This window comes from Notolepis coatsorum (assembly GCF_963971535.1).
Source record: "Notolepis coatsorum genome assembly, chromosome: 1".
In the NCBI taxonomy this organism is placed as follows: domain Eukaryota; kingdom Metazoa; phylum Chordata; class Actinopteri; order Aulopiformes; family Paralepididae; genus Notolepis; species Notolepis coatsorum.
This window is the reverse complement of record NC_140165.1, coordinates 63,503,058-63,530,334: the sequence shown is the minus strand read 5'-3', so window position 1 is coordinate 63,530,334 and position 27,277 is coordinate 63,503,058. Positions and strand designations below refer to the sequence as shown.

The window sequence follows — 27,277 nt, the reverse complement described above, 5'->3', positions numbered from 1 at the left end:
ACTTCTAGGTTAAGTATCAATTACCATCACGCACCTGATGTGTGTGCTAATCAGCGCCCCAGAGGGCTTTATATACCAGGACCGTCCTTGTATCGTTGTCGGGTCGTTCTGGAATACTACTGCTTTGCCTGCTTTTTTCCCGTTGCTGTTTCCTGGTCTATATTCTCTCCAGGACCTTTCTGTGGAGAACTGTTTGGAGCTGCGCCTTGTTACCCGTTACGCGTTGCGCTTGGGTGAGTGGAACCAAACCCCTCTGGATAATTTGGATTGTGTGTTATTGAAGAAACACAGAATATATCATTTTGTTTGCTCTGGATAGTTCTGATTTTGTGTTATTGAAGAAGCACTGAAGATATAATTTTGTTTGCACTGGACTCAGCCGGATTGTGTGTTATAGAAGAAGCACTGAAGACATCTTCTGTTTGCACTGACTCTACTAATTGTGTGTTGGAGAGAACACTGATACCTCTCTCTTTCTCCGTTTCCCACCTCGAGGAAGAGCTGGGAGTATCTGCAGAGCCGCTACAACATCATATGCCAGATTCCCACCACTGTCGCCAGGAGGATTCTACAGAGCGGCTGATGACTCTGCCGGAGGCAGTCTCCCCGTTTGTTTGATTACTGTACCTTATCCATCTTTTGACTCTGTAAATAAATACGCCCTAGCATTTGGCTAAATCTGAACTTCCTGTCTGTGCCGTTGCGTTTGAGGTCGGTTACAAACCATAACATTACGACCCGACCCTGACGACCTCAGCCGACACAGACAGGGTCAGGGCAGCGTTGGCGGTCCAGATCGAGTTGGTCAACGACCACACCCAACAGTTGGGTGCGGCTGCGGCTGCTTTACAGGACCTCCGGGCCGAGGTCCAGCTTATTCTGGATGCCATTGACACTCTGGCCACCCAGCAGACTACCCAGGGGTATCAGCAGGCTGTTGTTCTGCACCAGCTTCAGGCTCTCCGTACATCATCAAACACTCTGCTTTTAACCCCACCCGTCCCAGGAGTCTCAGCCAGCTCACCACCCGCGGCAGACCTCGCACCTCGGGAGCCCCGTCTCTCCGAACCACGTCTGTTCGAGGGTAACTTCGAGGATTGTGCCACATTCATCATGCAGTGTGAGTTGGTCTTCCTTCATCAACCCAGCCGTTTTTTGTCAGAGGGATCTCGAGTAGCCTACATGACTAACCTGCTCACGGGCCGAGCAGCACAGTGGGTTACTGCCTCCTGGGCAATGGGGGCTGATTTCTGTTTTTCCTACCCAGACTTCGTGGCAGAGCTCCGCAGGGTTTTCCACCACCCAGCCCGTGGCCAGGACCTAGGAGCTCGGTTGGGCACCTTCCGGCAGGACAGTGACAGTGTCAGAGACTACGCGCTGGAGTTCAGACTGGCCGCAACGGAGAGCGGTTGGAACGATCAAGCGCTTCATCTCACCTCCTGAGGGGGCTCAACGATGCAGTAAGGGACCAGCTCGCGACCCAAGAGGAGCCCGATTCTCTCGAGGGCCTGATCAGCCTCGCTATCCGCATCGACGGACGCCTCCGGGAGAGAAGGCGTGAGCGAGCACGACTGGGACCCCCAGACGTACCCGCCGAGTACCACGACCTCGAGGAGGTTTTCAGTAAGTCCCGGGCTCAGGCCCTTCCGCCTCACCGGCCTTACGACTGTGCCATCGACCTCCGCTCAGGGGCTTCCCTTCCCGGCAGCCGCCTCTACAGTGCTGACCGTCCTGCCCCCTCCGTGACTGGTGGGGTTTTTCCCTCCCGAGCTGTGACCGAGGAGGAACCCATGCAGCTGGGACGCACCCACCTTAGTCCGGCCGAACGGGAGTCCAGGCTCAGGTCCGGCCTTTGCCTCTACTGCGGCCGGGATGGACACCGTGTCTCCAATTGCCATACCCGGCCAAGAAGACCAGGCTCGCCGGGACCCCGGGAGATCCTGGTGAGCCGTTTTTCCTGTTCCCCCACCCGTGCACCACCTAACCGTCTGACGAACGTCACCCTAGCCTGGGCGGACCAGCGGGCGACGGTGGGTGCACTCATTGACTCTGGTGCTGATGGGAGTTTCCTGGACATTGAGTTTGCCACCCGGGCCAACATTCCACTTGAGGACCTCGAGAGGCCCTTGGAGGTCTTCGCGCTGGATAATCGCCGCCTGGCTGACATGACTCAACGCACCTGTCCAGTCCTTCTCACCATTGCTGGTAACCACGTTGAGAGACTCCAGTTTTTCATCGCCAGCTCTCCTCTTGTCCCTGTGGTCCTGGGCAGGCCTTGGCTCGCGCTGCATGAGCCCCACATCACCTGGTCCTCCGGCACCATCAGGGGGTGGAGCCCCTCCTGTCATGCCCAGTGTCTTCAGGCGGCGTCCAGTCCTTCGCCCCGGGGTTCCCCTTGTGTCCCTGTCTCTAGCCCCCTCTCCGGGTCTCTGTCTCCGTCTCCGGCCCCCCTCACCGGGTCCCTGTCCCCGTCTCCAGCCTCCCTCACCGGTCCTCTGTCCCCGTCTCCGGTCCCCCTCTCCGGGCCTCTGTCTCTGTCCCCCTCTCCAGTGCCCCTGATCGCCGGCTTCCTTCGGTCCCATCCGGGCAGGCCGGGGCCGAGTGGGTCGCCGGGTGGCTCCCGTGGAGGGGGGGGTACTGTGAGGATTGGTTCTTTCCCCGCCACACGCTTCTTGGGGTGCTGTGATGATTGGTCCGTTGCCTAACGCACACTTCTAGGTTAAGTATCAATTACCATCACGCACCTGATGTGTGTGCTAATCAGCGCCCCAGAGGGCTTTATATACCAGGACCGTCCTTGTATCGTTGTCGGGTCGTTCTAGAATACTACTGCTTTGCCTGCTTTTTTCCCGTTGCCGTTTCCTGATCTATATTCTTTCCAGGACCTTTCTGTGGAGAACTGTTTGGAGCTGCGCCTTGTTACCCGTTACGTGTTGCGCTTGGGTGAGTGGAACCAAACCCCTCTGGATAATTTGGATTGTGTGTTATTGAAGAAACACAGAAGATATCATTTTGTTTGCTCTGGATAGTTCTGATTGTGTGTTATTGAAGAAACACTGAAGAGATAATTTTGTTTGCTCTGGATAATTCTGATTGTGTGTTATTGAAGAAGCACTGAAGATATAATTTTGTTTGCACTGGACTCAGCCGGATTGTGTGTTATAGAAGAAGCACTGAAGACATCTTTTGTTTGCACTGACTCTGCTAATTGTGTGTTGGAGAGAACACTGATACCTCTCTCTTTCTCCGTTTCCCACCTCGAGGAAGAGCTGGGAGTATCTGCAGAGACGCTACAACATCATATGCCAGATTCCCACCACTGTCGCCAGGAGGATTCTGCAGAGCGGCTGATGACTCTGCCGGAGGCAGTCTCCCCGTTTGTTTGATTACTGTACCTTATCCATCTTTTGACTCTGTAAATAAATACGCCCTAGCATTTGGCTAACTCTGAACTTCCTGTCTGTGCCGTTGCGTTTGAGGTCGGTTACAAACCATAACAGACTCAGTCGCAAGCTATAACTGCGGGGAGGATTAGGATGCTATCAACGTTTGTTGTTAGGCATGTTTGGTTGGAGCACTCTCCTCTTGGTTTTCTCTCCTCACGACTCCTTTTTCCACGGAAAGTCTTTTTGGTCATTCTGTTGAGGCGCAGGCGGTTGTTGATCTGGGTCCCACACCGCCTCACGCTGTGCAGCCAGAGGTGGGAGCACGGCCTTGTCAACGACTGTGTCGACGTCCTCGACAGGCGGCCATGTTTCCCCCGCCAGTGGTGCCCTGGTCGGAGAGTCAACAGGGATCCACAAGGAGGGATCAGCCATTTTGGGTGTATGCGGCTTGGATAAAACAAGCCGTTGTCATTCTGCCGCGAGCAGCCCGCTCCCCGTTCAACCCTCTCTCTGTTACCCACGGAAGCGGGGCTCTGATCGCTTTCCTTTGGCTGCGGGCCGCGAACCTTCGTTGAAGCGCATGCGGCCCCATTCTTCACTTCTCATGGGGACAGGGGCTGACACCCAGTTAATGGCTGAGCCTGGGTCTGTCCGTGAGAATGTTGTGCTGTCGCATGGCTCCTGCACCACACGGTGTGTGATGGGGGAGTCTGGTGTTACGGCTGCCACTAGCTACAGTGGTCAGCAGGGGGACTCGAGGCCTCTTCTGTTGAATGCACAGCAAGGGTTACCCCGGCTTCGCCTTCGCCAGGCGGGGTATCGCGCTGATGCCTCCCACTCCCGTGAGAGCGGCAGTGGTCTGCAAAGAAGAGGCGAGCGTGATTTAGTGATAGCAATATCACTGCAGGGCTTCGGCGTGTAGGAGCCCATGGGACTCTCATGCCTTGCGTGTCTAGCTGTGGAACAACTCCTCAGCATGCGCTAGAGGGGTGTTCAGGGGGGGGGGGGTGTGTCAACCAGTTTGATGACAGCTTCTCCCGTATCAAACCGGCCCTTTCTGTCGGGGTCCCCCCTTGGGTGCGTTGCACAGCGGGAGGGACCGGGCCAACTATCTACTGTTCCTTGCGGCCCAGCATCAGTTGACGGCGGGTGCGCTGTGGGATTATTGTCACATATGGCGACAAGAATGCCGTTTGGGGGTGTGGATAGAGAGAACGTTGACAGAGGGGCTTGTGTTGCAGTTCGCGCAACCCCAACCTCCGTTCTCAGGTCTGGTGCCGACCCTATTGTCAGGGTCAGAAGCAGTGACAGCCCTGGCCGACGAGATCCGATCTCTGTTGGCGAAGCGGGCCGTAGTCGTGGTCCCGAGAGAGGACGCGATGTCAGGCGTCTACTCCCGTTATTTTCTGGTGCCCAAGAAAAAGGGGGGGGTCAGACCTATACTGGATCTGTCCGCGTTCAATCGGTTGATTGTAGCGAGACCGTTCAAGATGTTGACCGTCAAACTCCTTCTGCTTGCTGTCAGAAGGGGAGACTGGTTCACCTCCATAGACCTGAAGGATGCGTATTTCCACATCCCGATTTTCCCTCCTCACAGGAAGTTCCTGCGGTTCCTGTTTCAGGGCGTAGCGTACGAGTACCAGAGGTTGCCGTTCGGCTATTCTCTGGCTCCCCGCACATTCACCACGTGCGTAGCGACTGCGCTGGAGCCTCTACGTCGTCGGGGTATACGGGTTCTGTTCTATCTCGACGACATTCTGCTCCTCAGTCGTTCGGAGGAGGTTGCCAGGTCTCATACCAGGCTGGTGGTGGAATTCCTCACCAGGCTGGGTTTTGCTGTGAACTGGAAGAAGAGCACGCCTATTCCCAGTCAACAGGTGGAGTACTTGGGCTTGACGTTGAGGTCAAGGCCCATGATTGTAACCCTCTCGGAGCAGCGGCGGGTGTCTATCCTTCGCGCGCTCGGGGGTTTCTGTCTGGGAGGGACGGTCACGGCGCTGCAAGTGATGCGCCTGCTCGGTATGATGGCATCTGCTCACACGGTGGTTCCTCTTGGCCTCCTCTTCCTGAGGAGGATACAGAGGTGGTTTTTCTCTATGGGAATAGATCCGGTGAGGGACAAATGGAAACGGTTGACGGTTCCTTTGTCGATATGGGGAGATCTCGCCCATTGGAGGAGGCTGGCTATCCTCACCATTGGGGTCCCCATGGGCAGCAGGCGCTCACACGTCACGGTCTTCACCGACGCCTCTCTCACGGGTTGGGGAGGGACGTGTCGGACCCACGCAGTGGGGGGCAGCTGGACGAAGGTTTGTGCTGGCCCGTCTACCCCGCACATCAATGTGTTGGAATTGAAGGCGGTCCTCCTGGTCCTCAAACGGTTCGACCACCTGGTGGTAGGACAGACAGTATGACGGCAGCGGCGTATATCAACAGGCAGGGTGGGACTCGTTCCATCCGCCTGCACCGGGCGGCGGTCAAACTTTGGCTATGGGCATCTCGCAGGCTGCGCAGTCTGAGAGCGCTCCACATCCCTGGTGCAGAGAATGTGGGCGCGGATATGATGTCTCGGGGCGGTCCTCGTTACGACGAGTGGGAACTCCGCCCCGACATAGTCAGACAGATCTGGGATCGTTTCGGGGAGGCCTCGATAGATCTGTTTGCGAGCCGACGCTCTCACAAGTGCCCCTTGTGGTTCTCGGTCAGTCGAGCAGATCATCCCCCCTTGGGGGTGGATGCCTTCTCGATCTTTCCATGGCCGCCTGGTCTTCTGTACGCCTTTCCTCCTGTACAGCTGTTGAGTCAGCTGTTGGAGCGGATACGGAGGGAGCGCAGGACGGTGATCCTGGTCGCGCCGGACCGGGGCACGGCAGTGTGGTTTCCGGTCTTGATCCAGCTACTCGTCGCTCCGCCTTGGGTTATTCCTTGGTCGGCGACGGCCCTCTCTCAGCAACGCGGGTCGCTGTTCCATTACCCGGCGTTTGGCCAACGCCTGTCGGTGTGGCTGGTGAGAGGGTAGGTCTGGAGAGGATGGACCCTTCTGTGGTTAATACCATCCGGAATGCGCATGCTCCCTCCACTGTCGCGTTTTACGCGGGCAGATGGCGTATGTTCCAAGAGTGGTGTAAGGCGGGGGGCCAGGACCCAGTCTCCTGCCCCCTGGATGCTGTCCTTAGTTACCTCCAGTCTCTCCTTGGTAGACTGTCGGCTTCGACGGTGAGGGTATATGCAGCAGCTATATCCTCCTATCATGAGGGATTTGAGGGTGATGTTTTGTTCAGCCACCCTCTTGTGAAGCGTTTCCTGCTTGGCGCTCGACGCGTTAAGCCGGTGCAACGCTCTTTGGCTCTGAGTTGGGATCTTCAATTGGTCCTTGGTCGGTTGTCCTTGGCCCCGTTTGAGCCGCTTGAGCAAGTGCCGTTGGGACAGTTGTCCTTCAAAAACACGTGGGTGAGCTCTGTGCACTTTCGGTACGTCCAGAGTGCCTGTCTTTTCGTTCCGATTGCGGTGCCACTCTGCGGCCTAATCCTGCTTTCGTGCCTAAGAATATCCGGAGTTCCTTCCGCTCCAGGGATATTGTGGTTCAGGCGTTTCATCCGCCTCCTCACGCTAGTGAGTTAGATGCGGGCCTTCACCTGTCATGTCCAGTCCGTGCTTTGGGTATTTACCTCAGCCGTACTCAGGACCTCAGGGTTACCGATCAGCTTTTTGTCTGTCACGGTGGTTCTCGTGCCGGTAAGGCACTATCGAAACAGCGCCTGTCCCATTGGTTGTGCGAGGGCATTGCCCTCTGCTACACGTTGGCCGGGCTGGATCCCCCTGGGGGCGTCAGGGCGCACTCCACTCGTGGGGTGGCTTCCTCTGCCGCTCTGCTGGGTGGGGCCTCGGTGGAGGACATCTGTGCTGCAGCTTCATGGTCCTCCCCGGGCCCCTTTGTAAGGTTTTACCTCATGGACATGACCGGGGGTTCTGTCTCCCAGGCGGTTCTGGGGTCTGTGGCCTTTCCTGCTTCCCGTCCTTTGGTAGGGTAGCAGGAGTGTGTGGGTATGGGCCACAGTGTGTTGGTTCACACGTGGTTCCGCCTGTGCTGTGTGTTCAAGGGGTTCTAGTTCCCTCTTGCTCGCACTCGGGTGGAGTTGACTGCGCCCCCCCTTCATTAGGAAGGATGGGGTGACGGGACTCCCCAACCCCTTGATGTGGGCTTTCGGGTCCTCAGGGGGTGCATTTGTCGGGCCTCGCGTCCGCTCTACCCCATATCTCGATAGGCTTAAGAGCGGGACGCAATGGCCAAGTACGATAATATAACGTAAGGTTATGTATATAACCTAGTTATATGAGTACTGGCTGAGCGTCCCGCTCTTAACGGCCCTGATTCCCCGTTTGAGGAATCTTTTCCTGGAAACAGGTTTTTTGGTGAGGAAGAGTGTTTGGTGACCATGCCTAGTGTCTTATAGGCTACGCCTCCATAGGGGCGGGACCCGGCAGGTGTGGGCGTATTTGTTTTTCGTTAGTGGAGTACAGTAGGTACATGAGATAAGGGATATCTCGATAGGCTTAAGAGCGGGACACTCAGCCAGTACTCATATAACTAGGTTATATACATAACCTTACGTTAACCCTTTCACTACCACACTACAGAAGGTTACCCTTTCACTACCACACTACAGAAGGTTAACCTTTCACTACCACACTACAAAGGGTTAACCCTTTCACTACCACACTACAGAAGCTTAACCCTTTCACTACCACACTACAGAAGGTTAACCCTTTCACTACCACAATACAAAGGGTTAACCCTTTCACTACCACACTACAGCAGGTTAACACTTTCACTACCACCCTACAGAAGGTTAACCCTCTCACTACCACACTACAGAAGGTTGACCCTTTCACTTCCACACTACATAAGGTTAACCCTTTCACTACCACACTACATAAGGTTAACCCTGTCACTACCACACTGCAGAAGGTTTATCTATCACATTCAGCCACTAGATGTCGCACAGCAATACTTTTATTCCTCACCTTTCTGAAAGCTCTGTGGATATATTATTTATTGTTATCTATAGCACCTTTAAGCCTTATTTTGATATTGGCTGTGATTTCAGTATTTTAGAGACTTCAACATACATTTTTATCAATGTGTGTTTCTATGTGTATGTACATACACATGTGTGTGTGTGTGTGTGTGTGTGTGTGTGTGTGTGTGTGTGTGTGTGTGTGTGTGTGTGTGTGTGTGTGTGTGTGTGTGTGTGTGTGTGTGTAGGACAGGGTGGAGGACGTGAGGCCAGCATGGGAGAGAGAGAAAGAGCGAGTAGAGGAGACGTTGAGAAGACAGAGACAAGACATGCTCAGAGACAAACAGTGGCTGGACCAGGAAGAGAGACAGCTGGTCAGTACATCCTCCAATAAAATGATACACTTCGAAGCTTCGAAGCTTCGTTCGATGGGCATGGGATCCGAATCGGGGAACAAAATTTGAATATATATTAAAAAAAAGAAATCAATATATATATATTTTTTTTCAATATATATTCAACTCTGCCTCTCTTTGTTAACTACAACAAGCAATGCTGTTTGTTATTTAAGATGAGGTCGGACTCGGCACTGACAGATTTGTGTTCATTGTGCTGCTTTTATAAAGCCTCAAATGATGGCGTACAATATTTCATGAAAGCAAAGATTTTAAAAGGTTTAAACTTTACAGCACTGACAAAGTTGAACAAAGTGCTGTAGGCCTACAAGTCCCACAACATAAATTTTTTTTTTATTAATTTTTAATTTTCTTTTAATTTTTATCGAATCTCGGCCCCGAAGCTTTGAATGCCAAAAAGAAATTCGAAGGTCAGCCCATCATTCTACCTGCTTCATTACAACCCTCCAATCAAACGATACCATTCTACCTGCTTCATTAAAACCCTCAAATTAAACGATACTATTCTACCTGCTTCATTACAACCCTCCAATCAAACGTTACGATTCTACCTGCTTCATTAAAACACTCTAATCAAATGATACGATTCTAAAGACCAACAGAGGAGACATGTGGTAGTCTACATCTACACCCTCCCCAGACCGACAGAGGAGACATGGGGTAGTCTACACCCTCTCCAGACCAACAGAGGAGACATGTGGTAGTCTACACCCTCCCCAGACCACAGAGGAGACATGGGGTAGTCTACACCCTCTCCAGACCAACAGAGGAGACATGTGGTAGTCTACACCCTCCCCAGACCAACAGAGGAGACATGTGGTAGTCTACACCCTCCCCAGACCGACATATGAGACATGTGGTAGTCTACACCCTCCCCAGACTGACAGAGGAGACATAGGTAGTCTACACCCTCCCTAGACCAACAGAGGAGACATGTGGTAGTCTACACCCTCCCCATACCAACAGAGGAGACATGTGGTAGTCTACACCCTCTCCAGACCAACAGAGGAGACATGTGGTAGTCTACACCCTCCCCAGACCACAGAGGAGACATGGGGTAGTCTACACCCTCTCCAGACCAACAGAGGAGACATGTGGTAGTCTACACCCTCCCCAGACCAACAGAGGAGACATGTGGTAGTCTACACCCTCCCCAGACCAACAGAGGAGACATGTGGTAGTCTACACCCTCCCCAGACCAACAGAGGAGACATGTGATAGTCTACACCCTCCCCAGACCAACAGAGGAGACACGTGGTAGTCTACACCCTCCCCAGACCAACAGAGGAGACATGTGGTAGTCTACACCCTCCCCAGACCGACAGAGGAGACATGTGGTAGTCTACACCCTCCCCAGACCGACAGAGGAGACATGTGGTAGTCTACACCCTCCCCAGACCAACAGAGGAGACATGTGGTAGTCTACACCCTCCCTAGACTACCACAGAGGAGACGTGTGGTAGTCTACACCCTCCCCAGACCGACAGAGGAGACATGTGGTAGTCTACACCCTCCCCAGACAGACAGAGGAGACATGGGGTAGTCTACACCCTCCCCATGTGTACAGTAGGGCAGCACAACTGCCAGGAAGAGAATTGGCATAATGACTGAATTGAGGATATTGGATCTGAGATTCTAAATGCTTTATCAGAACCCACCAATCAAATGATTACAAATGCAGGGTTGAAATATTCCAGAAGTTCAGCGCTGTACTGTTGCAACAAAGTGATTTCCCGTCAGGGACAATACACTTATCTTATCCTATCTTATCCTTCCTGCCAACATACTGACAGTGACGTGTGCTTTTCTGCAGGATCCCATGATGCAACAGGACTCTGACATCATCCAGGTGTGTCGTTCATGTCTCAGACTCCACACGTATTTCAGGATCTCCACGTTTATGGTTTCATTAAATGTCTATATGTGTGATGCTTAATACGATGTTTTAATATCTATATGTAATAGAATTTCATTCCATTGATTCTATTATCATCATGTCTTCTTCCTCCCCTATGCAGCCTCCTGCGAAGACACGAGAATACAGTGAGTTTAACCCTTTCACTACCGCACTACAGAAGGTTACCTTCTCTCCTGTGTCTCCCCTACTCCATCTCCCTCTCAGCCTTCCTACTGTCTCAATAAAGAACCTTCTCTCCTGTGTCTCCCCTACTCCGTCTCCCTCTCAGCCTTCCTATTGTCTCAATAAAGAACCTTCTCTCCTGTGTCTCCTCTACTCTGTCTCCCTCTCAGCCTTCCTACTGTCTCAATAAAGAACCTTCTCTCCTGTGTCTCCTCTACTCTGTCTCCCTCTCAGCCTTCCTACTGTCTCAATAAAGAACCCTCTCTCCTGTGACTCCTCTACTCTGTCTCCCTCTCAGCCTTCCTACTGTCTCAATAAAGAACATTATCTCCTGTGTCTCTTCTACTCTGTCTCCCTCTCAGCCTTCCTACTGTCTCAATAAAGAACCTTCTCTCCTGTGTCTCCTCTACTCTGTCTCCCTCTCAGCCTTCCTACTGTCTCAATAAAGAACCTTCTCTCCTGTGTCTCCTCTACTCTGTCTCCCTCTCAGCCTTCCTACTGTCTCAATAAAGAACCTTCTCTCCTGTGTCTCCTCTACTCTGTCTCCCTCTCAGCCTTCCTACTGTCTCAATAAAGAACCTTCTCTCCTGTGTCTCCTCTACTCTGTCTCCCTCTCAGCCTTCCTACTGTCTCAATAAAGAACCTTCTCTACTCTGTCTCCCTCTCAGCCTTCCTACTGTCTCAATAAAGAACCTTCTCTCCTGTGTCTCTCTACTCTGTCTCCCTCTCAGCCTTCCTGCTGTCTCAATAAAGAACCTTCTCTCCTGTATCTCCTCTACTCTGTCTCCCTCTCAGCCTTCCTGATGTCTCAATAAAGAACCTTCTCTACTCTGTCTCCCTCTCAGCCTTCCTACTGTCTAAATAAAGAACCTTCTCTCCTGTGTCTCTCTACTCTGTCTCCCTCTCAGCCTTCCTGCTGTCTCAATAAAGAACCGTCTCTCCTGTGTCTCCTCTACTCTGTCTCCCTCTCAGCCTTCCTACTGTCTCAATAAAGAACCTTCTCTCCTGTGTCTCCTCTACTCTGTCTCCCTCGCAGCCTTCCTACTGTCTCAATAAAGAACCTTCTCTCCTGTGTCTCCTCTACTCTGTCTCCCTCTCAGCCTTCCTACTGTCTCAATAAAGAACCTTCTCTACTCTGTCTCCCTCTCAGCCTTCCTACTGTCTCAATAAAGAACCTTCTCTCCTGTGTCTCTCTACTCTGTCTCCCTCTCAGCATTCCTGCTGTCTCAATAAAGAACCTTATCTCCTGTATCTCCTCTACTCTGTCTCCCTCTCAGCCTTCCTGCTGTCTCAATAAAGAACCTTCTCTACTCTGTCTCCCTCTCAGCCTTCCTACTGTCTCAATAAATAACCTTCTCTCCTGTGTCTCTCTACTCTGTCTCCCTCTCATCCTTCCTGCTGTCTCAATAAAGAACCTTCTCTCCTGTGTCTTCTTTACTCTGTCTCCCTCTCAACCTTCCTACTGTCTCAATAAAGAACCTCTCCTGTGTCTCCTCCACTCTGTCTCCCTCTCAGCCTTCCTACTGTCTCAATAAAGAACCTTCTCTCCTGTGTCTCCTCCACTCTGTCTCCCTCTCAGCCTTCCTACTGTCTCAATAAAGAACTTTCTCTCCTGTGTCTCCTCTACTCTGTCTCCCTCTCAGCCTTCCTACTGTCTCAATAAAGAACTTTCTCTCCTGTGTATCCTCTACTCTGTCTCCCTCTCAGCCTTCCTGTCTCAATAAAGAACATTCTCTCCTGTGTCTCCTCTACTCTGTCTCCCTCTCAGCCTTCATACTGTCTCAATAAAGAACTTTCTCTCCTGTGTCTCTCCTACTCTGTCTCCTTCTCAGCCTTCCTACTGTCTCAATAAAGAACTTTCTCTCCTGTGTCTCTCCTACTCTGTCTCTCTCTCAGCCATGGTGATTGTAGAACTGTTGTATAAAAGCGACATCACACTTGAGGTCATGCAGTTAGACTGAATACCAGCACGGCTGTGATAATCCTCTGTATTCCCTCTTGTGGGATGTTGCTCAAATAGGCTATGTAAGACTCCCTTGAGCTGTGGGAACACGCCAACATTATGGCAAATGTTCTCACCTCTTCTCCAGAGTCAGACGAGAAGATGGATACCAGTTTCCTCTCTGTGCGTTCAGTAGAAGGTTATCTGGCTGCAAGCTAGCCTAGCTTAGCACAAATGAATGGAAGCGGATACGGACCACTAGCCTAGCTTAAAACTCTGGGCGAGGTGTTTTTTTGTCTTAATTTTTTTCCAATTTAGTCGCCGTGCCAATTCCCCCCCTCCCCTACCTGGCTGCTGTATGCATGTTCTCCTACGAGTCGGTACAAGGGCGTCCCGAAGCCGACCGCACGCTTCCTCCGATGCGTGTGGCGACTGCCAGTGACGTCTTTTCACTTGGCAGCGAGGACTCTCATTGGTGAAGTGTAATGCGTGGGAGGGCACGCTATCTCCACCAAGTCCTGCCCCCGCTGAGCAAGCGCAGAGACCTGACCTGTAGGCGTCGCTGTCCACAACGCCAGATTCCCACCCACCAGCTTCCCACCCCCTAATACTGCCAATTGTATTAGTATGAACGACCAGCCAAGCTGGTAGCAACGCCAAGAGCTGGGCTCGAACCCAGCATCTCCTGCGTTGGTGACGAGCGCAATCTCCGCTACGCCACCTGACCGCCCTGGGAAAGTTGTTTTTGACCAACAGCTGATCCGTTTCCATTCACTTGTGCTAAGCTAGGCTAGCTTGCAGACCGGCAGCTTTCTACTGAACGCACAGAGAGGAAACTGGTATCTTATCTTCTCGTCTGACTGGACAAGTTATTAAAAATATAAACAGTTTATTTCTCTGTGGCCACAGTGAAAAGTGATCAGTTTACAGAAAGACACGTCATGTTCACACACGAGCGTCTGACCAGAAAGTGACCAAGAGGTCTGATCAGACGTACATTAATACACAATTGAAAGACGTAACACTAGACATTCAGATATGACTGAAAGGTAAACAAAATGGGCCCAGTTAGGGGAATCAAATAACAAGCCTGGCTCAATAGAATTTGTTATGGCTTGACATAGGAGAGAAATAACCTTGGCACTCTCCACTGCTCCCACACTTAAAGGGACAGTCGAATATGTAGCCTAGTGTCAGACTAGTTCACTAGTTGGTCATATTGAACCAGTCAAGCTGTACAAAGATAGAATATGTATTTTCACGCAGATGTATAGATAACATTCCCATCACAAGGGACAGTCTGGTATACAGCACACAGTAGATGTAATATACCTACCGGTAAAATGTATCTCATGCCTCTCTCTCTTTCTCTCCCTCTCCTTCTCTATCTTTCTCTCCTTCTCCCTCTCTCTCTTTCTCCCCCCCCCCTCTCTCTCTCTCTCTCTCCTTCTCTCCTTCTCTCCTTCTCTCCTTCTCTCTCTCTCTCTCTCTCTCTCTCTCTCTCTCTCTCTCTCTCTCTCTCTCTCTCTCTCTCTCTCTCTCTCTCTGTCTCTCTGTCTCTCTGTCTCTCTCTCTCTCTCTCTCTCTCTCTCAGCCTCCCGTGAGAAGACTCCTCCTCCCATCATACAGGTAATAGGGAGGTGTAGTCTGACGTCACTGGTTGTTCCACCTGTATAGGGATTTATCATTGGGAAAATGGATTATCGGCTATTGTAACAATTCTGCCGCATGGCAATTGACAAGCTTCCATCTTTGCACAAAATCAGTTCCCTTCGACCACTAACATTATTGTTTAAGCATTTTTTGTTGAAATAAAGGTAGTTATAAGGTTTTTAATTTGTCGTAAAAAAAGAACTACAGTTACCAATAGGCAGCCTGTTGTTCAGTAGGCAGCCTGTTTAATGCTGTCGCCTAATCCCCGTCACGGCCAGCTGATACCAAGCTAGCTAGCTAGCTAACGTTAACGTTACCTCGCTAAACATACTAGACGTTAGCAATGTCTACTGTCGTTAACCATTTTAAATCGGTCATGTAGAGGTATATCTTGATATGGCGCGACCCCGGTCAGTCGCCTCTGATTTAGCTCTGCGACGATTGTGCACACTTTTAGCTATTATGTTTGTTTTTTCTACTTTTTTTATTAAAACATCACTCATGTTACAGGGCCGGATTAACGACCAGGCCATCCGGGCCGCGGCCCGTGGGCCTCTAGTGACGAGGGGCCTCAAAATAAATAAATAAAAAAAATATATATATTTTTTTAAATGTTTTATTTAAAAAGAATTTGGAGGCCCCTCGTCACTAGAGGCCCCAACATTTATTTTTTATTTATTTTTTAACTTTAATTCTTAATTTTTTTGGAGGCCCCTCGTCACAAGAGGCCCCAAATTATTATTATTATTTTTTTAACTTTTATTTCTTAATTTTTTTGGAGGCCCCTCGTCACTAGAGGCCCCAAATATTTGTTTATTTTTTTTTTACTTTTATCGTCACAGCCCCACATTTTCTTTTTTTTTTTTTATTATTTTGGAGATCGATGTCATACTGTGACACTGAAATGAAAACATATTTCATCAACTAAAATATTTAGTCAACAAAAATATTTCATCAACTAAAATATACAGTACGTCACACCCTGCCGTCTGCAAGTGGCTAATCTTGAGTATTTTTTCTCCTCTTCATAAGAGTTTGAGGTTTTCCATTTGAGGTAAAAACAGCAATAAAAAGTCAAAACTTGCATCTCCACATCCCAGCCCCGACGCCTGAATACTTTTACCAACGGATTTCTAGTTCCGCATTCGCGTTCTGCGCTCTGATTGGCCACTGACATTTCTGGTAGTGCCAACCGTGTGACGCCTCTTTCTTTCACCGGTTAAGCTTAGGCACTCTTTCGAAGTTGGTTAAGGTTAGAGTTTGTCTTAGAGCAGGGCAATAGAACACCAGCCCTGATTCCATACTCTAACCTTAACCAACTTCGAAAGAGTCGCCTAAGAAACATCAGTGGCCAATCAGATCGCAGAACGCGAACGCGGAACTGGAAATCCGTTGGTAAAATAATAGACGCAGCCCCGACATGAATAAGGCAGATTGGGATCATTATTCATGACAGACAGCAGAGACCCGCCGGTGCTGATAGCGGATATCATCGAGCTCCCCCTAGTGACTAGGGGGCGTTATTTCTAAACCTAGCCGCATTTCTGGCAGACGCTCTCTGATTGGCACTGACTGACGCTCTCTGATTGGCCACTGACATGTCTGCCCAATCGCGTGACGAGCTGTGTCTTTGCCCATTTCCGCGTCGAACAGCCTGCAAACTACCTGGCGTTCTATCGCCATGCTCTAAGACAAACTCTAACCTTAACCAACTTCGAAAGAGTGCCTAAGCTTAACCGTCGAAAGAACTTGCCGTCACGCTCTAAGACAAACTCTAACCTTAACCACCTTCGAAAGAGTGCCTAAGCTTAACCAGTGTAGAAACAGGCGTCGGCCAATCAGAGAGCGTTTTGCCAGAAATGCGGCTAGGTTTAGAAATAACGCGACTAGGGGCCTCCACTACACACTAGTAAAAAAAATAAAAGAGATACGAAAAAAATATATATATAATCAGATCCTCATCCAGCGTTTACTTTCACAGCATCTATAGTGACTACTAGTATCATCTCATCTCTTCTCTATCTATTTTTATTACATTTTTTGTATTGCAAATAAAAATATGATTGATTGTTTGATAATGAGGGGTGAGAGACGTTGAGTCTACGTGACACTGACGTCCAGGTCCCGGGGTCACTGTCAGGTCAGGTCGCGTCTATGCCAAATACAATGCAGTTCAGTTTCCGGGTTCCTCTGATTGGCCACTAAGCCCACGTGACCGCGCTCTAGCACGCCCTCCTTATCGCCCGCTGCCGCGCTGTGAAGCGGAAGAGCCAGCGAGGCGACGCGAGGCGGTGGTTTCAGCAGCAGTGGCCGTCTTCTTCCGAGGCGGCTTGTTCTTATTAATCCCTAATGTCATGTATGTTGTGTATGTCATAAATGTCGATATGAATTGAAAATGGGGGACCCTGATGTAAACAAGACGAAAGTCTTGCGAGGCGGTGGTTTCAGCAGCAGCGGCCGTCTTCTTCCGAGGCGGCTCGTTCTTATTAATCCCTAATGTCATGTATGTTGTGTATGTCATAAATGTCGATATGAATTGAAAATGGGGGACCCTGATGTAAACAAGACGAAAGTCTTGCAAGGCGGTGGTTTCAGCAGCAGCGGCCGTCTTCTTCCGAGGCGGCTCGTTCTTATTAATCCCTAATGTCATGTATGTTGTGTATGTCATAAATGTTGATATGAATTGAAAATGGGGGACCCTGATGTAAACAAGACGAAAGTCTTTCTCTGGTCTGCATCCCCTTAACAATTGTGTGTATTGCGCCGTACTGTATTGTACCCATTCTCGAAGTCAACTTCCTGTCTGTTGTTGCTAGGCAACTTCAGCGTGGGGGGAAACTGCCCCGCCTGGTACATTGTGTACGGTTCATTTAGTGCAGAAACGGATCGTTAAAGCGTCAAATTAAAGACTATCAAGCGGAATTTTCTTCAGTCCTTCACAATGCCAAAGAGCTGCTGTGTTACGCGTTGTACTAATGACAAAAACAGAAATCCAAATCGCAAGTTTTATACCATCAAGGAGGAAAAAGTGGCTGGTGGCTAACTTCCGGCTAACTCGCTCTGCTGTTGTGGTTGTGGTAGCTACATGCTAAGCTAACGTTAATTACATAATATCGAACCGATAGGAGCTTATCTTATCTAATCTTACGTGGATGTTTGATCGGGTAGTGGCACACGTGGTACCACCACGTAAGATTAGATAAGATAAGCTCCTATCGGTTCGATATTATGTAATTAACGTTAGCTTAGCATGTAGCTACCATGACCACGACACAGAGCGAGTTAGCCGAACGTTAGCCACCAGCCACTTTTTCCTCCGTGATGCATCAGCTGGTATTATATAAAACTTGCGATTTGGATTTCTGTGTTTGTTATTAGTACAAAACGTAACACAGCAGCTTCAATTTGGGTATTCGAGAGTTGGCCATGTCTGTATGTGTTTTGTATGGACATTATGTCAAGTCAATCAGGGGGAGATCTTTGATTCATATCTCGCCTTAGAATCACCAGAAAGGCTTTCGAAATAGTGAAATGCCATGTTGGCCTCAATATTTTCAAAACAAATCGTATGAAAATGTTATGAAATGAACAAGAATGTGATAAAACATGTAATAAAAACGGACCTCAACGCATGCATTTGATGGTAGAAATCCGTATGGTCCCCCTATATCAAGATGGCGGCGGTCTCGTGACATCAGAGTGTCTTCGAGAATTCTGCAATCTGTTAAATAAAGTTTTCATTCATTCATTCATCCAGTTGTTTTGGGGGGGGGGGCATGCTAGAGCGCGGTCACGTGGGCTTAGTGGCCAATCAGAGGAACCCGGAAACCGAACTGCGTTGTATTTGGCATAGACGCGGTCAGGTGACCACTGATCGCGAGAATTGCACTTGCAAGTTGATCAAGTAGGCTAAGACTCGAGTAGTACTGTATGATCATATGACACTCAAAAAACATGGATAAAAAAGTTAAACGGTGGGAAAGCGGAGCTGCTAAGTTAAAATCTAAACAGGAAAGGGACAGAAAGAGCGCGTTACTTCGGCAAAGCATACCAACTATCTCTACTTTTTTCACCCCGTCAGGTGTTCTTTGAGAGTGTTTTTGAAAGTGGGTAGTGATTCACATTCCTTTACAGCTTTGGGTAGGGCGTTCCACATTGATGTGGCATAATTGCGAAACGTGTTTAGTCCCTTGTTTGAGCCGAATCTGGGTTTAACATGATTTGTGGAGCTCCCTCTGGTGTTGTGATCGTGGTATTCACTGACCTTTGGGAAGTATTTTGACATGTACATGGGTACTTTGGTCGCGTAGTGTATCTTGTAGACCAGGCCCATTGCAAGTTGCTGTACTCTGTCGTCTACTCTAAGCCATCCTAGGTTGTCAAAGTGGGCAGGGGTGATCAAAGTCCTTTTAGCTTGGCCCTCAGAGCCCACCACTTCTAAATATTCTATATATTTTTTAAAGTGACATATAAAAACACCACTGTGCGTGTGTGCACGTGTATGTGTGTGTGGGGGGGCCTCCACAAGAATCTGGCCTAGGGGCCTCTGAAGTCTTAATCTGGCCTTGCTGGCGGGGACGTCATACGACCGGCAGACACTTATGGACCTAAACTCCGGACTCAAAGAGGAGTTTGGAGACACTTTATGCCTAGAATGGCCACCGGAGATCAGGCGGGACAATGAGGACAACAAAGACAAAGGAACCGGCAGGAAGAGACACAGAGGGAAACGTGGAGGTATCAAGCTGAGGTTAAAAAGATCTGCTTACCGCCCAGCAATTCCATCCATCTTTCTGGCGAATGCACGTTCGTTGGAGGGGAGGATGGACGATCTGAGAGCGAGGGTCCGCTTCCAACGTGAGGTGAGAGACGCTAACATCATGTGTTTTACGGAAACATGGCTCAAGCCAGCGACTCCGGACCACAGCATCTCTCCCTCGGACTCCTTCACCGTCCTACGAGCGGATCGCATGGCAGCCTCCGGCAAGAGCGTCGGCGGTGGGGTCTGTCTCCTCACGAACAATGGCTGGGTTAATCCCAAAGAGGTGCATGTTCTCTCACGCTCATGCTCCCCAGACATGGAACATCTCTCAATTCTGTGCCGTCCGTTCCACCTCCCCCGAGAGTTTACTGCGGTCATCATGACCGCTGTATATATCCCTCCACAAGCAAACACCGTCAGGGCGCTGGCGGAGCAACACGATCATCTCAACAAACATCAAATTAAACATCCAGACGCGGCGATGATTGTAGCTGGTGATTTCAATCATGCCAATTTGAAAAAAGTGATGCCGTCCTTTTTTCAACACATCGCCTGCTCCACAAGGGGAGGAAACACACTCGACCACTGCTATACCCCATTCAGAGCCGGCTACAAGGCTGTAGCGGCTCCACCATTGACGGGGGCCACAAGCTCATCCGACCACGACTCCATTATACTCTATCCTGCATATAAACAAAGATCACGTGACGCCGTCGTGTCACGTGAGACAAAAAAATGGACCGACCAATCAGAGGCCACGCTTCAGGACGCGCTCGAGGATACGGACTGGAATATGTTTCAAGGAAGCGGCAGTGACGTCAGCGAGTTCGCGGACAGCGTTGTATGCTTCATAACAACACTCGCTGACAGTATTGTCCCCATGAAAAAGGTGCGGGTCTTCCCAAATCAGAAACCGTGGGTGGACAGTACTATCAGAGCAGCTCAGACAATAACTGACTACAAAGTCAGCAGCCCCTCAATGGGGAGCGACGACGCCTCGCTCGTGGACAAACTCAACTCCTTCTACGCTCGGTTTGGTGCAGACAGTGGCGCCGCTAGCTCAGCGGCTAGTGACGTCACTGGCGCGCCGGCTGTTGTGGAGGGGGGGGGGGGGCAACCGCGGGGGGGCGGGGACGCTCTCTCGTTGTCGGAACACACTGTGAGAAGAGCATTTATGCAGGTGAACACCAGAAAAGCTGCTGGCCCAGATGGTATAACAGGACGCATACTTAAGTCCTGTGCCAACCAGCTAGCCCCTGTGTTCACCGCCATATTTAATCAATCCCTGGCGGAGTCAGTGGTCCCTGCCTGCTTCAAGATGACTACCATCATCCCTGTACCAAAGAAACCCTCCCCAACCCTCCCCAACGACTACAGACCGGTGGCACTCACCTCTGTGGCCATGAAATGTTTCGAGAGGCTGGTCAAGGATCACATTTGTGCCTCCCTCCCCAGTGATATGGACCCCATGCAATTTGCATACAGGCCAAACAGGTCCACTGACGATGCGGTCTCCCAGGTACTGCACAGCACCCTCTCTCACCTTGACCGCCAGAAGGGGGGCTATGTGAGACTGTTGTTCATTGACTACAGCTCAGCATTCAACACCATAGTCCCCACCAGACTGGTGGACAAGCTGATCGAGCTGGGTCTGAGCTCCGCCCTGAGCGCCTGGATACTGGACTTTCTGAGTGAAAGGCCCCAGGCGGTCAGGGTGGGGGGTCAGACCTCCAACACCATCACCCTGAGCATCGGGTCCCCCCAGGGCTGTGTTCTGAGCCCCCTGCTGTACTCACTATACACACACGACTGTGTGGCCAGGTTCAGCTCCAACTCCATAGTGAAGTTTGCAGACGACACAGTGGTGGTGGGGCTAATCTCGGACAATGACGAGAAGGCCTACTGGGAGGAGGTTGAGGTACTGGAACACTGGTGCCAGGACAACAGCCTGCTCCTGAACATTGGTAAAACCAAGGAGCTGATCGTGGATTATAGGAGAGGACAGCAGGAGACACACACACCACTGAGGATAAACGGGGCTACCGTGGACAGGGTGATCAGCTTTAAGTACCTGGGGGTCCACATCTCAGAGGATCTGACATGGTCAACACACATAGACTCAGTCGTAAAAAAGGCGAAGCAGCGCCTCTACCACCTGAGACAGTTAAAGAAGTTCAGAGTATCTGGGAAGATACTCCAGTCCTTCTACTCAGGAGCTGTAGAGAGCATCTTGACTGGAAACATCACTGCCTGGTATGGAAACAGCACGGCACAGGACAAGAAGGCCCCACAGAGAGTGGTGCGCTCAGCCGAGCGTACCACGGGTATTGCACTACCACCCCTGCAGGTTCTATACAACAAGAGGTGCAAATCCAGAGCCTGCAGAATAATGAAAGACCCATACCACCCCAACAACAGCCTGTTCATGCTGCTGAGGTCAGGCAGACGCCTGCGAACCCCAGCTACTAGGACAGAGAGGCTTCGGCTCAGCTTCTTCCCCCAGGCCATCAGAGCCTTGAACACTGAACTCTCCACACTCAAGCACACATGAGCACACACACGATACACACACTGTACACGCTCACACACTAGCAGCCACTTTAACATGAGCAAGCACACACTCATGCTGCACACGCCCACACTTATGGCCACTAAGGAAAGGTCACTTTAAAAATAGTATAGTATAACCTGAGATTGTATAAAATAGCAATGTACAGAAAGACCCAGTGCCTCATCCATAGCTAACAGTGTATCCACTACCACAGGACCTAGCATGTCCTCCATGCTCTGTAAATAACTTATGTACAAATACCGATATGCCCTACTATGTTACTGTTTATTGCACAATGTTGTTTTATTGGATTCCATTATATGTTGTTATTACTGTATTGCACATCGTTGCGGGCAAGACCACCCGCATTTCATTGTATACTTGTATGCCGTGACAAATAAAACTCTTGACTTGACTTGACTTGTTTCGGGACAGAGTAAAATGTGCAGGTCCTCTTCTCAGACCTGTGCACTGCATGCATCATGCCGGCTAGCTAGCTACACGTCATGGCCGGCTGATACCACGATAGCTAACTAACGTTAACGTTACAAGCTCAAAGACCTTATAACTACTACTGTCGTGTGACTCGTGTCCATAAGTTCCCTGGCAGAATACTTTGTCTGTGAGGACAAAAGTAAATAAGAACGATATATATAACGCTGTATAGCATATTCTCTAAAAAGTATACAAAGAGGAGATAACCATTTTAAATCGGGGCATGTAGAGCCCGCCGTAAAAACAATAACATTATAAACTATGCACAATATGTACAACGAAACAATGATTTACATTAGTATTTACAGTGATTTAATATGCAGTGAATACAAATAATGATAATGTGGTTGTTGCTTTTAGAAATGGTGTTTGGCTTCATCTGATAAATGGATATGATCACCAGAGCGATACTAGCCACAGATTCAGGGTCAGTTATTTTCCCATTGTACGATTTGTTAAGATTATCGAATGTAAGGGAAATCTGATCCTTGGTCTGTGACTACAGGCGAAATGGTAGTGTAGTTCCTCAGTGAAGGAAAACATAAACGTTGTTATTTATAATGCTTTATTTATCTAAAACGAGCCAATTTAGAAATGGTCAATGGGGAAATACATTAAGTGGAACAGAGGGTGTGTTACGACCCTGGCTCAAAGGGACGCAACCTATGTGCAAGCAGACACCAAAACCTGTGTTTAACCTAAAAGACTACTCTAATAATGAAATACTGATACAAACTAAAGAACAAAGAATGGGAGAACGTCACAACTCTCTGTTTCCACACACTCTCTAGCCACAGTCAGAGTGCATGTGTGTCTCAGGGACTGGTTTTAACCTGCCAGCAGGTAACCAATCAGCAGCAATTAGCTAATTAGCAGCCCTCACCTGCATGCCCAGTGACACAGGAGTGATCAAGCTCATGGTACATAACACCTCCCCCACCAAAATGGTTGCCCAAGAGGCAACCACTACACATCAAACCCATAAACAAAAAATAGTGTGACCCATTAGTTGCCAGGACCACTACCACAACAGCGATAACGGGCCGGCCCCTGTCGAACACGACCACCAACCGTGTCGCATGCTCCCCACTGTGGAACATTCGCCAATGCTGTGTAAAACAAAAAACAACGCTGTCCCGACTCTCGGGCAAGCTAGACCTCACAAAAGGTTCCGCCACTGCGGTATATGGCTGGAGTGGGGCAGGCGCCTCCTCCACTGAGGCGTAAGACTTAGGACCCCATCGACAAACCAAGACCTTATCATATATGAGCTCCATTTCAACAGGCCCCTCCACCGATACCGACCTGTCAAAAATAGACTGCAAACCAAAATCAATTTGAGAGCTAAGTTCACTGCGCTCAACAGGACAGAACACAGAACAACTAAAACCATAGATCTCTGATACCACCACAGCGCCCATATCCACCCCACCTGGCACTGGCAGTTCAGGATACTGCAAACCGTGAACATCCAGAGTAGGATGCACCGCCTCAGGTACAGCCCCACCGTCCCTGGAACATGGCAATACATCAGTCACAAAAACGTCTGGAACACCATCTAAAATGGCGTCACACAAAATAACATTGTCCTGATCAAAATGGTTGCCACTCATCAGACCAGGTCGCGAAGGCGGCTCCTGCTCCACAGGACACAGGTAACTAGGTTGACTAGCACACCTAGTGCATGGCAGAGAGTCAGTGTGGACACGTGAATCAATGTCAGAATCATCAACTGACATACTGGGACCATCCCTGCCCACAAGTGAAACATCAGGGACAATAGAGCTACTGTGGGAAGGCTGGCAGCCTAAGTCAGGCCTTGTAGTCTCTTCAACTAGAACGGTGTCACATGAATCAACAGCATCTCTCATAGCATCCTTCCCACACTCATCCTCCAATTCGTTCGTGGCCTCAGCCACCGTACAGGCTGGGAAGACCTTGAGACACTGCGCTGCCAGATCATCTCCTGCCACATGCCTATCCGGCACGCATGTCAACTCTGGTTTCACCACTGGGCCTGACACAAAGGCACAATCAAGAGAATCATTATGCAGAGGTACATCCACAGTGTGCTTTCCAAAATTCTCAACAGGTACACTTTTCAATTCAACAAAGAATGTGTCACTAAGTGTAATGTCACAAGTCGAAGTATCAACAACATCACTTTTGTCCTTTGATATTGCCCGTGTCACAGCACACACAGGGAACACTCCTGGATGTTTCTGTGCCAGCTCATTAGGGACCTCAGAAACCACAGGAATGGGAGTTACAACTGGCGTAGCCAACACTTTGTCACCAGCCAAATCATTCCCTAGAATGAAGGACACCCCTCTTATGGGAATGTGAGAACATACCCCCACAACAACATTGCCTGATACTAAGGGAGAATTTAGTGTGACCTCATGCAAAGGTGCATCCACAAATCCACCTCCAAAGCCACGAACAACGACACCGGAATGCAAAGAAGACTTTTCTGAAAACGGCAAAATCCCCTTCAGAATGAGGGACTGAAAAGCTCCGGTATCTCTCCAAATTGTTATAGCCTGTTTGGACTCTAGTGCATTAGTCAGGGAAACAAATCCATCCATCATAAATCTTGAGGAACCCTCGAGCTCTTTGTCCACACGTTTGATACTTTGCCCATCACCCTCTAACGTTGGCATAGGTGTTCTGCATATGGTTTCTACCAGAGCCACCGTTCTGAAATTTTTCTGTTCAAGCACCGGGCACCCAGCAACGATATGACCAGGCTCTTTACAGTAGAAACATATAATCCCTTCTGGGAATGCACTAGCAGAACCACCCCGCCCAGGAGGTGAAGTTAACTGACCAGCAGACACAGGTTTTGGGAAACGGCCCCCCTGAAAAGGACGCCTATCCATGGACTCAACACGGTAGTCCTCCACAAAAACGGACTTGTGTGTCAACACAAACTCATCAGCGAAGACAGCAGCGTCGCCTACCTTCAATACCCTACGCTCGTTTAGATGAGTGGAAACGGTATCAGGAACACATCTTTTAAATTCCTCTAGGAGAATCAACTGTCTAAGCTGCTCTCTTGACTCTGCTTTCTGAGAGGTGCACCACCTGTCAAACAGGTTCTCCTTCTCTTTTCCAAATTCAACATATCCCTCCGATCTGCGATAGCCTCTAAAACGCTGACTATAGGCCTCAGGGACCAACTCATAAGCCCTCAATATGGAAGCCTTAACCAGCTCATAGTCAGCACTTTGGTCAAGGGACAGAGCCGTATACGCTTCTTGCGCCCTACAAACAAGAACACACTGCAGCAGCAGTGTCCAGGCTGTATCAGGCCACTTCAAGGTGGTTGCCACCCGTTCAAAAAGTGGAAAATACTTTTCCACATCCTTCTCAACAAAAGGAGGCACCATCCTAATATTCTTGCCGACATCAAAACCGGAACGCGACTCTGAATGCAGAGCACCCGCCTGCAAGACAGCGTGCTTATAATCAAGCTCCTTCTGCGCACATTCGTGCTCTAAGTCCATTCTAGTCAAGTACCGCTCTTGTTGTAGCTGTCTCTCCTTAAGCTCACGCTCCTTAAGCTCACGCTCACGCTCATGCTCCTCTCTCCTCTCTCTCTCCTTAAGCTCACGCTCCTTAAGCTCACGCTCACGCTCATGCTCACGCTCCTCTCTCCTCTCCTCACGCTCTTGCTGTAGCTGTCTTTCCTTAAATTCTAACTCTCTAAGCCTCCACTCACCCTCCGCCACCGCAGATAGCAGCGGAGACACGTCAGACAAAGGAGGCTCCTCCACCCTCGCCGCAAGCACCTGCTCCCTAACGAGCAAAGCCCTCAAAGCACCCAAGGCAGTTGGTTTCAAACGCTTCTCACTGGCAGTAAGCTCCACCTTGTAGTGCACAGCAAGCTCCAGAAGCTGTTCCTTGGAAAACCTTTCCAACAACTCATCAGAAGGGTGATCAACAAAATCATTTATGGAAGCCATCCCTACTGCACCAGCGCCACAACCTGCTCACTTTAGAGTCACCAAAAACACCCTAGCATACACACAATCTACCGAAGAACCACGAAGAACCACTGAAGAACCACTGAAGAACCATAAATAATGCTAATGCCAATACTAATAACCATAAGGAGACGCGGTGGAAATGTGTGCTCTACTGAGCGCACCTTTCTAGTTTGCAAAAATAAAAATAAAAAAAAACCACCCTGAAATAAATAGATGTGTCATACGTGCAGGAGGTCAGGTGCTAACAGGTAGGGCGGTAGGCTATCCAAACACTCAAAACAAACAAAATAAATACAACAAACAAATTCAAACAGGTGCCCCTTATAACCTGATATGACTATTTAAAGCTTCTACATCTAAACTGCTGTCAAAACGGCCCACCACATGTCTACCCTAAAAAAAACTACATCAGCCCTACCACACTACCTGTGTTTTCTGGCCCCCTATCCTACCTACCCTTAAGCTAATGCCCTGTAGACCTAACCCTCTTCAACCACACCTGCTACCAGCCAAAGATCATATTGACCATCCACCCGTCAAGTATATGGTATCGTACAAGACAAGTAGATGGTGCTAATCACTTCTCTGACTGCCCCAGGAGTATGTGGTGCACAGGAAGCTAACAAACAACCAGAAAATAATGTCCCTACCTACATGTGATGTCCACAAAACTATATATTTTAACAGCAATAAGTAGTCACATCAAATTACAAACAAATAAGGGCATACTCACGTGTTTGATGATCGGCTCAAGCCCCCACGTTACACAACATGTAACGAACACCACCCACACTATAGCACCATGACACACCATGCAAAACAAAACAAAAACACCAAACAAATTCTAGGGGTATTTGTTTCCAAATTCACTCCCGGACGAGCGCCCAACTGTTACGACCCTGGCTCAAAGGGACGCAACCTATGTGCAAGCAGACACCAAAACCCGTGTTTAACCCAAAAGACTACTCTAATAATGAAATAC

The 27,277-nt window shown here is 49.5% G+C and overlaps 1 protein-coding gene across 1 annotated transcript in view; it reads left to right on the top strand.

Annotated features, from left to right (window-relative positions):
- LOC311235746 (protein-tyrosine kinase 2-beta-like) overlaps positions 1-27,277 on the top strand; it is a gene marked incomplete at its 5' end in the record, with an annotated part of 197,699 nt that overhangs the window by 150,242 nt on the left and 20,180 nt on the right. Inside the window, 4 exons of the mRNA XM_084323215.1 lie at positions 8,653-8,778; positions 10,634-10,669; positions 10,839-10,863; positions 14,437-14,471. Of these exons, the coding sequence (XP_084179341.1) occupies positions 8,653-8,778; positions 10,634-10,669; positions 10,839-10,863; positions 14,437-14,471 (222 nt within the window). The remainder of the gene's footprint in view (positions 1-8,652; positions 8,779-10,633; positions 10,670-10,838; positions 10,864-14,436; positions 14,472-27,277) is intronic.